Source organism: Muscardinus avellanarius, assembly GCF_963383645.1.
Source record: "Muscardinus avellanarius genome assembly, chromosome: 4".
NCBI lineage: Eukaryota > Metazoa > Chordata > Mammalia > Rodentia > Gliridae > Muscardinus > Muscardinus avellanarius.
This window is the reverse complement of record NC_137789.1, coordinates 125,646,870-125,659,425: the sequence shown is the minus strand read 5'-3', so window position 1 is coordinate 125,659,425 and position 12,556 is coordinate 125,646,870. Positions and strand designations below refer to the sequence as shown.

Below are 12,556 nucleotides of genomic sequence, written 5' to 3'. Positions count from 1 at the left end.
GGAAGGTTTAATGGAATTTGCTAGTTGCAGGGCAGCAAGGAGAATATAAAAGGTCTTTTTATTTTTTTTTTATTTTTTTTTTATTTTTTATTTATTTATTTTTTTGGTGGTACTGGGGTTCCTGGAAGCCCTTCTATCTCCGGGCTACACTCCCAGACCTATTTTTTACATTTTTATTTGGAAACAGGGTCTCCTAAGCCAGCGCGCGTGGCTGGCTTCGAACCTGCGCGATCCTTCTGTCTCTGCCTCCCAAGCGCGGGGATTACAAGCATGCGCCACCACGCCCGGCCATAAAAGGTCTTTTTAAACATTGCAAATGAACAAATATAAAGAATTATTGGAGTTAATATTGTAAACGTACTTCAGCATATATTTAGTCCATAAAAATCTATTGCTATTAATAGATGACTTAATTTATAACAAAAGTTCTAAAGTTTATTGAAGTGAACTTATGCATTGAGTTGAGATCAAGTCTTTCTGTGAAAAGCCTGCTCAAGGAAGGAGTGATCAGCTCTGCTGGTGAGACCTTGGTACAACCAAACTGTCCTGCAAATTCAAACCCAGATAAATGAACTCATTTGTTTAAAGATGTGAATGGTTCTGGAGTAAACTGTGAACATGAGTTGAGGAATTTCCTGAGTTTTCCCGGTTATAATAGTTGAAAATGTTATTGCTTATCATAGTAATAGAAAAATTTGAGCACAGAAGATAGTGAAGGGATAAGATACTAGTTTTTTGTTTTTGTGAGAAGCTGATCTGGGAGGGACAAATAGAATGAAGGAGTAGTTCTGGGCTTCCATTCCAAATTCCATTTATTAAGTATTATAGGCCTACAGTGTGCTAATCTCCAGGCAGTGTTCACTTCAGTAGAAGAGAAAGGAAAAATGAATAACACAAATATTTTTATTCTTAAAAGTTGTGATAAGTGTTGGGTGTAGTGGCACACATGTGTAATCCCAGTACTTGGAAGGCTGAGACCAGAGGATCACAGTTTCTAGACTAGCCTTAGCAATTTAGTGAGACTCTCAGCAACTTAGACTCTGTTTCAAAATAAAAAATAAAATAGGATTGGTGGTATAGCTCAGAGATAGAATACCCCTGGTTTAAAAAACACACACACATACACACACATTCTCTCTCTCTCTCTCTCTCTCTATATATATATATATATATATATATATATATGTCATGATATATGATATATATATGTCATGATATATGTATCATGATAAGTACTAGGCAGTAAGAGTGGAATATTCACTCCAAGGTCACCTCTGAAGGACTTGTTAAAATTTATCTGACACAGATAGAGAGAAATCTGTCTTAAATTTATTCTTATTATGGAAATTTCCAAACACAAATAGAGAACAGCTTAGCAAAGCCTGATATACTCATCACTCATCTTCAATGATAACCAACATTTGTGCCCATCTTGTTTCACGTATTTTCTCTTCTTTTTTCTCCCTGGAATTTTTTTTGGAGGGTACTGGGATTGAACCCAGGTATATCCTACCTATGAGCTATACCCCGAGCCCAATTTTTTATTCTTTATTTTGAAACAGGGTCTCACTAAGTTGTGGAGGGCCTCACTAAGTAGCTGAAGCTGGCTGTGAGCCTGTGATTCTCCTGTCTCAGCCTCCCAAGTACTGGTTTTACAAGAGTACACCACCATGCCCGGCTTCCCAGGAATATTTAAAGGAAATTCCAGGTATATAAGATAGCTATTTTAAAAGAAGATTGAGGAAACTGCATGTATACAGGCTTGAGGGAAGGTCTTGATAAATGCCACAACACAGATAAACCCTGAAAACATTATGTTAAGTAAAAGGAGCCAGTCACAAGAGGCCATTTTTTTAATGATTCCATTTGTATGAAAAAATATCCAGAATAGGAAAATCTATTGAAACAGAAGATTAGTAGTTGTCCAGGGCTCAGAGGTTGGAGAACACAGAGAATGACTGTTGGTGGGTTTAATGGGTGAATTGTATGACATGTACATTGTATTTCATTATGACTGCTATTTTTTGAAAGACTCAAGGCAAGAAAAGTAGAAAGTAGAATGGCAAAACCTTGGTGGGCAAGGGGAGGAGGACATACTGCGTTGAGTTGGGAGGAAGGAGGAAATGTGATCTTGCTGGACTTCAGCCCCTGGTAAGGATCTTGAGCTTGGTCTACGTACAGAGGGATCTTGGAAGCTTGGCAGCAGGGTCCAGTGATGGGACACGTGTGTTTGAAAGTGCACCTGGCTGCTGTAGGGAATGGAGTGGGAAGAGAAGTGGGCTGCCCAGTTAGGTTCTGTCAGGAGTCCAGACAAGAGCTAAAGGCAGATAGGATAGGAGTTGGGTTGGAAAGAGCTGGACAAAATAAAGATGTTTTCAGTAGAACTTAACAGATGATGTCATATTGAGTGTGGCAAGTAAGTAAGAAGGAAAACTCAAAAATGGTTGTTCAGGTTCCCGCTCAAGCAGCTGGGTTTATATGATGCCACATGTCAAGATGGGACTGGGAAAGAGTGGGTTCCGGGCAGATGTCGAGAGTTCACTTGTAAACACATTAGCTTTGTGATGCCAAAGATGTACCACATTTTAATATGAGAGAAGAGAAGACATTATGTAAGATTACAGTTAATAAAAAGGATTGTTATCTCTAGAGATTTGGAAGCCTTTCATCTAGTCCAACACCCTCATTATGCAAATGAGACACAAATAAGCGAATGGTCTGGTCCAAAGTCAGGCTGGAGTCTAGGCTGGAACCTATTTTGATTTCTAGGGAGATTTTTTTTGTTTATTTATTTTGAGGGAATTATGTCTCATAATACATTTTCTTAAACTACAAAGTGACTAATTTCCTTGTGTGTGCGTGTGTGTGGGGGGTGTGTGTGTGTGTGTGTGTGTGTTGCTGGGGATTGAACTCAGAGGCATTCTACCCTCTGAGCTACACCCCCAGTCCTATTTTATTTTTATTTTTGAAATGGGATCTTGCTAGTTTGATGAGAGTCAAAGTGACTGCTTTCTGAGTTGCTTGAGTTGCTTGCTAGACCAAGATGAAAATGGTCAGGCCTGGAATGAAAGTGGTGGCCAGAAGTGCCCTGGAGTCAAGAAAGGGGACTCTGTTGGGAGCTCGGAAGTGAGGCCTGTGTATTATTTGGTAGAACAGCATGGCCAAGGGGCTTTTGTGTGCGACCATTTGCTGCAGGCAAGGGAAATTCCTGGGCAAAAGCTGTCTAGGACATGCCTTCCCCTGTTTACTGCTTCCCAAGGCTCCTCTTTGGCTCTTTTCTTCAAAGTCTTCTTTAAGTTTTAAGTCACTGCCACATTCAAAGATTATTAGTCCAATTACTAGATTAAAAACTACATTCTGGACAGCAACTAAAAATAGCTATTAGAGAACTAGGCCATTGGTGAAAAGCCAATGGCCAAGTCACAGCAGTTGGGAAGCCCTTTTCCTCCTCCTGTTGAAATCCTGAATATAAATATTTTCTGTGGAAGTAATTTTTTGGTAAGTAATGTGGGTTGTTTAAAACATTTTGGTCTTAGGGAATGATTCTTCAAAGAAAAGAAGTGTATGAGAAAGGTGCTACTTAGTGAAGTAGAACTTCTCGTGGGGCACAATTTAGGTGCAGCCTCTAAAAGTTTGAGTTACTATTAACATCTATCCAGCAACTAAAATTTTAGCAGCCTTTCCCAGAAATAATTTGTCTCAAGAATGGAGTTATACCATCAAATAAATGAATATATGAATTCCAGCTTCACAAGGGCTCACTGAGCAACTCAGAATACCAGTATACTAACTTTTCATGGAGATAGACATATATAGAAATAAAATTTGGCTGGATGTGTCGGTGTACACTTGTAATCCCAGTACTTGGGAGGCTGAGACGGAAGGATCGCAGGTTCATGGAAAGCCTCAGATATTTAAGCCCTCCACAACTTTGTGAGACCATTTCAAAATAAAGGATAACAACTGTTTTTAAAATGGCTGGGGTGTAGCTTGGAGATAGAATGCCCCTGGGTTCAATCCTCAGTACTGCACAAAATAAGTAAAATTTGTTTACTAGTTCAAGAGTCATTTCTTCACTCTAGCAAAGTGCAAAATTCATGAACAAAATAGTTCTTCAGGAGCTTGTAATTAGAACACAGGGCATTGGATGGTTGTCAGTCTATGAAAGTGTCAGATGAGCCATTATATCCCATGGAGGAGTCATCCTGTCCACAGTGATAAAGTGCTATTGTCTCCTGTCAGCCTGCACTACAAGTTCTTAATCTATGGTTCTGTGTTGGTGGTGGTGTTTTTTTAATTTTTAACTTTTTTTGTGTGTATGTGGTATTTGGGATGGAACCTAGTGGTCTTCTACCTCTGGGGTATAACCCCAGATCTATTTTATTTTTTATTTGGAAACAGGGTCTCACTAAGTTGCTGAGGCTGGCTTCAAACCTTCGATTCTTCTGTCTCAGCCTCCCAAGTACTGAGATTGCAAATGTGTGCTACCACACTTGGAAACTGTTTTTGTTTTGTAGTCCCAAGACCTCACACATTCTAGACAAGTGCTCTACCACTGAGCTATACTCCCAAGCCCCTGATTTTTTTTTACTATACCCCCAGCCTTATTTTATTTTGTATTTTTAAACGAGTTTCACTAAATTGTGGAGGGTCTTGATAAATGGTCTTGAACCTGAGATCTTCCTGTTTCAGCCTCCCAAGTACTGGGTTTACAAGCAAGTGCCACCACTTTTAAAAGTTTCTGTAAGCTGGATGTGGTGGTGCATGCTTGTAATCCCAGTATTTGGGAGGCTGAGACAAGGAGAGTCACAGATTCTCAGCCACCCTTAGCTATTAGTGAAGGCTTCCACAATTTAGTGATAATCCTGTTTCAAAATAAAGAGTAAAAAATAGGGCTGAGGGTATAGCTCAGAGGTAGAATGCCCCTTGGTTCAATCCCCAATACCACAAAAATAAATAAATTAGTTAATAAGAAAGTAACATGATTAGATTTTACACATTTTACATTCCAATCCTAAGAATATATTTTCCTAAACTTAATTGAACTTGGATTTTTCCCATGGCTTCATAACTTCATCCAGTATCTCTTTCAGTGGCTATCTGCTGCAGACAGATAATATCCATTTAAGTGGTCCTTAAACTTGAACAAAGAAATCATCAGAGAAATTTGTGAAAAGTACAAATTTTTAAGCCTCACCTCTACAGAGTTATATTAGTAGATTTGGGAATTGAGCTCTGAGACCTATATTCTTAGTTCCTATTGACAGAGAAAAATCATTTATATGTTAATTATTAGGGATTTTGTTTCCAAGGGCAACTTTATTACTAAGGTTTGTAATACTCTAAATACTAATAATAGGATAGAGGTTTGGTTTTAAAGCCTTGGGAAGTATTTTAACTACCCATAAACAATTTTTGAAAGCTGTCCAAAGTTTTACAACTCTGCTTTTATTTTCTTTGCCAAAATACTCTGGGGAAACTGTGACCATGAGAAAGAAGGTTTTCTCTGTTTAAAAATGTCTTCGCTGTGCCAATTCAAGACTTCCGCATCTCTCATGTAGATGGTAGCAGATTTCTTCAGAATCTCACCCCCACCCTGTTGGAGCGAGAGAAGCTATTGTGGGATTTGGGGCATAACATGGTCAGAGGTATCTTTCTATCTTTGAGAAGTCATTCTGGCAAGACAGAAGATGGATTCAATGGGAATATTATAGTACCCAGGAGTGAATGTAGTTTAAAAAAAAAAAAGTCAGTCTTAGAATGAAAGACTGAATTTGGGATGTCAGAAAATTTCTGACTGCTTTTGTAATATTGAGTCTAGAACATAATGGTCCAGCAAGAAAAAGCAGTAGGAAAGGCCTCAGTTTTCTAGGGCATGTTCACATCTCTTGCATGCTGACACCTGTGGATTGTATTTGAGTATACTTGCGTCAGAACCTCTTTGCACATAGTGTTTTCTTCTTTTCTTTTTCTTTCTTTCTTGGTACTGGGGATTGAACCCAGAGGTGCCCTATCACTGAGCCATGTGTAGAGTCTTTCCAGGTTATTGTGGGCTGGCCTCAAACCTGCAATCCTCTTGTCTCCCTCAGCTCCCCAGTATCGGGATTGTAGGGATGTGCCACCATGCCAGGCTGCGCACGCTGTCTTCCTTCCTTGGATGTTACTTCACATTTATCATTTTTGAGTGCCTTTAGTGTATTTTCATTATGGCAGGAAGATATAATGGTAAATAAGATTAAATTGGTCCCTATCCTAATGGAGCTTACAATTTAATGGGATTGGGAAAAGAAATACCAAATAAAAACCTACACAAATGGTATAATGGTAATTGGAGTAAATGTTAGGAAGAAGTACAGGGTGCTGTGTGTGGATGGCAGGAGGCACCTAACCTAATCTAAAAGGCTTGGAAACTTCCACCTGCACCAATGACTTTTCATTTGAGACCTGAAGAATTAGTAGGAATCAACTAGGGAACTGGAAGTTTGAAAAAGTATTTGTTAGAGGGAACACCTTGTCCTTAGCACCTGTGGCAAGGAAGTGTAATCAAGAAATACAAAGGAGGCCTGTGCAGTTGGAGGTTAGTGAGCAGGAGGGAGAGGCAGTAACCGTGATTTAGAAGAGGTAAGCAGAGGTCTTGCAGTTCACAGTGATGTGTTTGTACTTTAGCCAAAAGCAGTACTGGAGTCCTCTGAGGACTTTAGAAGATGGACGTGTGGAGTGTGGTGACATCTGCAAGTTGACCGTTTTGTGGAGGAAGCATTGTGGGGTATGAGGTAGAAATGAGTAGACTAACAAGCCTGTGTGTGTGTACTTGTAGGCTGATCCCAGGAGAGATGATGGCGGTTTGGACCAGAGCGTTAGGACTAGAGCTGGAGAGAACTTGAAAGAAGAGTTATTTTGGAGTCAAATTTATGGAGCGGGATTTATTGAGAAATGAATTTGACATGGAGTATGAGAGAGACAGCGAACACATGACAGGTGTCAAGGATGACCCCTAGATTTCTGAATCGATTCAAGTGTGGGGTAATAGTCATTTTATAGAGACCTTAGGGAATGCCAGAGAGGAGCAAGGTTAGCGAGAAAGATCAAGAGCTGTTTTGAAGGTACTTCTGCTATAGATGCTTTTTTATTTATTTTAACATATGTATATATGTATATGTATTATATATATATATACATCTGTATATGTATGTGTGTGTGATATATATACATCTGTATATATGTGTGTGTGTATATTACATATATACGTGTGTGTGTGTGTGTGTGTGTGTGTGTGTGTGTGTGTGTGTAGTATTTGAACCCAGGGGCATTCTATCTCTAAGCTATACTCCCAGCCCTTTTTTAATTTTCTGTTTTGAAGCAGGGTCATGCTAGGTTTTGGGGAGCCTCACTAAGTTGCTGAGGCTGGCTGTGAACCTGAAATCCTCCTGTCTTGCCTCCCAAGTAGTGGGAATACAAGCCTGACTTCTCTGTAGATTCTTGATTTAGAAACTCCCACCCCTACCTGAGTCTGCTCAAACTTCTCTTAGTGCTTACCTCTCTATTTTATAGTTATCCACATACTTGCCTATCTCCCTGACCAGACTGTGATTCCTTTGGCAAAGAATTATCTTATTTGCTTGGGGCTCTTGGAATATGGATAATTATTTCCTCACTGGTTTCTACTAAGTTTTATAGTTAAAGGTTTCCTTTATCTGCAGTCAGCACAATGCTGAAGTGTGTGGTGTGTGTGTGTGTGTGTGTGTGTGTGTGTGTGTGTGTGTGTGTGTGTTACTGGGAATTGAGGAGCATTCTACCTCCAAGCTATACAACCAAGCCCTATTTTATTTTTATTTTTTAAACAGTGTCTCACTAGGCTGATGAGTGCTTAAGACAGTTCATTTTTAGTGTTGAACCTAGTGGAAAGTTTTGCCAGGAACTCATAGACCCAAACAGGAAATATATTTGTTTTTATTTTTGTTTTTGTTTTTGTTTGTGGCACTGGGGGTGGAACTCAGGGGCCTTCTACCTCCAGGCTACACTCCCAGACCTATTTTTATGTTTTATTTGGAAACAGGGTCTCACTAGATTGCTGAGAGCCTCACTAAGTAGATGAGGCTGGCTTTGAACATTTGCAGTCCTCCTGTCTCAGCCTCCCAAGTACTGGGATGACAAGTGTATGCCACCATGCCCGGCTGACAAACTCTACTTTCTTATAATCATGTGAAGTGGGTTCCGTTGCTCTGCAAACTTTTCTTGTTTATACAGTTAATAATGAACATAATTCTTCAGTCTTTCACATGTATTTTTGAGCAATATAAACTAGAGCCTACATTAATAAGGTTAAGATGTTATCACTATGTCAACATCTGTACTCATACATTTTAATTTATTTGTTTTCATTTACTAGCTTTGTCCTTATATTCCTGCACGTATTTTCAGATTCAAGTAGCTTGGGATGACAGGGAAAACTTGATCTTTAGTTCTACTATTACAAAAGAAGTTATTAGTGTCTATCATCAGTTTAATATTTTCTTAATTATCAGGGCCAATTTTTAGAACTGAGCCTCTGAGGTCACAAGAGCAGATCCAAATCTGTAAAGAAATATAATGCCTTTTCTGCATAAGAAGTAACTGAAGAAAGGAAAAATAACTGCTGAACATACCCTTCACAGCTGTGATGGCGACTATAAGTAAAATGTAATGATTGTTTAGCAAGAAAACAGCTGCAGTTTCGATGCGTCTTCCTTACATATCAATCCAGTCATCTTAGTGTTGTATATATCCTTACATGAAAATGGTGGCATAAACTTGTCTAGACCTGGTAATCTGCAATTGTCTATTCTTTTGGAAAAGCCACGGCTCAGGACGCAGATTCACTCCATACTTTGAGTTTGTAAATAAAGCATTTATAGTCCTAGAAAATCATCCTAATTATAGAAACTCCTGCATCTGTTTCAGGTCGATCTTCTCTCTTTCCCTTTGAAGATGCCTTCTTGGATGACAGCCATGGCGATCAGGCTTTATCATCTGGCTTAAGTTCTCCCACGCGCTGTCAAAATGGGGAGCGAGTGGAACGCTACTCTCGAAAGGTGTTTGTTGGAGGCCTTCCTCCTGACATTGATGAAGGTACTACGTGTTCATTGATGACTCTACAAAGGCTGGGTTTGTGCATTGTGTCATCTGACTCTGACTCTCCTCTCCAAGTCAGCTTTAGGACGTTTATATTTTAGTGTGTTAGAGTGCGGATGCTTGATAAACAAGGAAGTAATAATGGCACACTTCAGGTCTGTTGTTCAGTTGTGGCACCGCAACAAACATCCAACAGCTTCGCATTTCCAACTTCCTAATTGTGGTAACTTTTGGAATAATAATGAGCCCAGCGTGGTGGTGCATGCCTGTAATCCCAGTACTTGGGAGTCAGAGACAAGAGGATCGCAGGTTCGTGGCCAGCCTCAGCTATTTAGTGAGGCCCTCTGCAACTTAGTGGGACCCTGTTTCAAAATAAAGACTAAAAAATAGGGCTGGAGGTATAGCTCAGAGGTAGAATGCTTCTGGGTTCAATCCCCAGCACCATGAAAAGAAAAAAAGAAAGAGGGAAGGAAGGAAGGAAACAAAGAAAAAGAAACAAAGAGAAAAGAAAAGGCAGGGCTGGTGTATAGCTTGGAGGTAAAACACCTCTGCATTTGGCCTTCAGCAGCAAAAAAATAAAATAATAGCCCGGTGTGGTGGCGCACGCTTGTAATCCCCGTGCTTGGGAGGCGGAGACAGGAGGATCGCAATGGTTCAAAGCCAGCCGCGTTGGCCTAAGAGACCCTGTTTTCAACTAAAAATATAAAATAGGTCTGGGAGTGTAGCCTGGAGGTAGAAGGGCTTCCAGGAACCCCAGTGCCACCAATAAATAAATAAATAAATAAATAAATAAATAAATAAATAAATAATGAAAGCTTAATACTTATTAAACCCTTACTGTAAGCCCATGATTGTGCTAAGTATTTCATATTACATTGTCTCATTTAATCTTCATAGATTTAGGTATGTCTTACCATCTCCATTTTATGGATGAGGAAACTGAAGATAAAAGAGAAATCATTTATCCAGGATTATGTAGTTAATGATATAGTTAGAACCCAGAGTCAGTTTGATCATAGAGCTTTTGCTCATGTCCATTATACCAACGCCTTTTAATATAAGGATATATTAATGAGAAGCATATTATCCCTCTTACCTCTAAAGAATAAAGATGAATTAGTACTTTCCTAAATTATATATATAGTGTGTGTGTGTGGGGGGGGTTATTGGGGATGGAACCCAGGAGCATTCTACCCCAGCCCTATTATTCCTTTATTTTGAAACAGGGTCTCACTAAATTGTAAAGGGCCTCACTAAGTAGCTGAGGCTGCGAACCACACTCCTCCTGTTTCAGCCTCCCAAATGCTGGGGTTATAAGTGTGCACCACCATGCCCAGCTGCTAAATAATATTTTTGAGATTCTACCAGTCCCCCCAAAAAATATTTTTTAGCTATTCCTAAAACCAATAAAAGTATTCATTTTAGCACATAGCAGATTATCAGTGAATATTTGTTGAATGTACAAGTGAAATTATAATATGGTTAACTTAAAGGAAAAAAAGTTTTAATAGGCTTTGATCTGCTTCAGAAATAGTAAACCTGGTTGTGGTGGTGCACATCTATAATCCCACTACTTGCGAGGCTGAGACAAGAGGATCACAGGTTCAAGACCAGCCTCAGCAACTTAGTGGGGCCCTCAGCAATGAAGTGAGTTGGGACACTGTTTGAAAATAAAAAAATAAAATAGAGCTGGCGGAACAACTCAGGTACAGTGCTGAGTTCAACCTCTAGTAAAAATGTGTGTGTGTGTGTGTGTGTGTGTGTGTGTGTGTGTGTGTGTGTGTGTGTTTTACTGTACTGGGAATTGAACCAGGGCATTTTTTATTCTTTCTTTTGAAACAGGGTCCCGTTGAGTTCCAGAGGGCCTCACTAAGTAGCTGAGGCTGGCTGAGAACCTGCAATCCTCCTGTCTCAGCCTCCCAAGTATTGGGGTTACAAGAATGGGCTAACACACCTGGTAGACCATTGACTTTTAACATTTTCTTATCATCAAATAGTTTCCTGCTAGGTACCCCTGTTCCTACTCAAAAGAATCATATTTATTTCTAAGATCATCTTATAGATTCCATGTAAGTTAAACTATATTTTAAATGCTTTTCTGTACCTTTGCCTCTTTTTTTTTTTAGAGAACGTTCCCATTTTTAGCATCTCCTTTTTAACTAGTCGTAGAGGTCACCTAAGCAAATACTAATAATATTTTTTTCTCTAAAATTCTTTACTGTCAAGTTTATTGTCAGTAAAAGAAAATGAATTATAGTTAGAAACACACTTTGCCTGGTTAAAAGCGAATAACCTAATGTGCATGAAAACACTGGTATTTTACTTAGTAGGTTTGACTTCTGTAAAAGTGCTTTAGAAAATATTCTTCAAAACTTTTTCTTTTAATAAAAAGACATGTTTTGGGCTGCTCTAACTGTACTACTTTTACCCTTTTGCTGACATTCCTTCTTTGTTTTATAGATGAGATCACTGCCAGCTTTCGCAGGTTTGGACCTCTCGTGGTAGACTGGCCTCACAAAGCGGAAAGCAAGTCATATTTTCCTCCTAAAGGTAATGCACTTAAGATGTCTCCACTGCTTGCATGTTGGGGAGATAGCCCTACAGCTCAATGTTAGGCTCTTGAAATGTTTACGCTCTTGAAATAGCTGTTGACTTTTTTATTTTCTTTTTTGTTGTTGTTGTTGGGGTTTTTTTTGGTGGTACTGGGGTTCCTGGAAGCTCTTCTACCCCTGGGATCCACTCCCAGACCTATTTTATATTTTTATTTGGAAACAGGGTCTCTTAAACCAGCACGGCTGGCTTCGAACCTGTGCAATCCTCCTGTCTCCGCCTCCCAAGTGCAGGGATTACAAGCGTGCGCCACCACACCCGGCTAACTTTTTTATTTTCTAATTGGGAAAATATTTTTTCATTGATCGCCATGTTGCATCTTATGTTTCCACTTGGGGAGCTTCTCCAGCACCCTGATTTTCTTTTGTCCCCTATTTTGTTGGCAGTATGTTTGTAGATGAGCCTTCTGCTAACTTTTCATTGTTTTAAGAGAAAAGATCTAGGGTTTTGAAGAATGTAAGCAATGGTAAAAAAAGAGATTATTTAAGGTCAAATTGTATTTGTATCCCACAGCCCTGGGATTTTATAAATCTCATAAGCCCCAACTTAGAAACCAAGTTGCTGAAGAATGATACTGAACAAAATGTCTTTGTGCACTTGTGTGCCTTAAGTGACTCAGCCTGTGTTGGGGGTGAAGGGCACTGGCACGAGATTATTCACATACCCTTGCTTCCCTTATTTGGGGAGCCTCTTTGGGTAATTTGTGAGAGGGTATAATACATTGCTTTGTCTCTTCATAGTTTGTCATTTCTGCAGAACTTAGGGAACTCTCTTGGTGACACTCTGGGTGTGTTCCTAGGTTTATATGAATATTTTTTGTCGGGCGTGGTGGCGC

At 39.5% G+C, this 12,556-nt stretch overlaps 1 protein-coding gene across 6 annotated transcripts in view; it reads left to right on the top strand.

Moving 5' to 3' along the window:
* Positions 1-12,556, top strand: part of CPEB3 (cytoplasmic polyadenylation element binding protein 3) — a gene marked incomplete at both ends in the record, with an annotated part of 160,223 nt that overhangs the window by 75,904 nt on the left and 71,763 nt on the right. For 5 of the 6 annotated variants that reach the window (XM_080694083.1, XM_080694082.1, XM_080694084.1 and 2 more), the window contains 2 exons: positions 8,941-9,108; positions 11,572-11,661. In XM_080694083.1, the coding sequence (XP_080550209.1) occupies positions 8,941-9,108; positions 11,572-11,661 (258 nt within the window). The remainder of the gene's footprint in view (positions 1-8,940; positions 9,109-11,571; positions 11,662-12,556) is intronic. The other variant, XM_080694085.1, reaches the window with a different exon arrangement.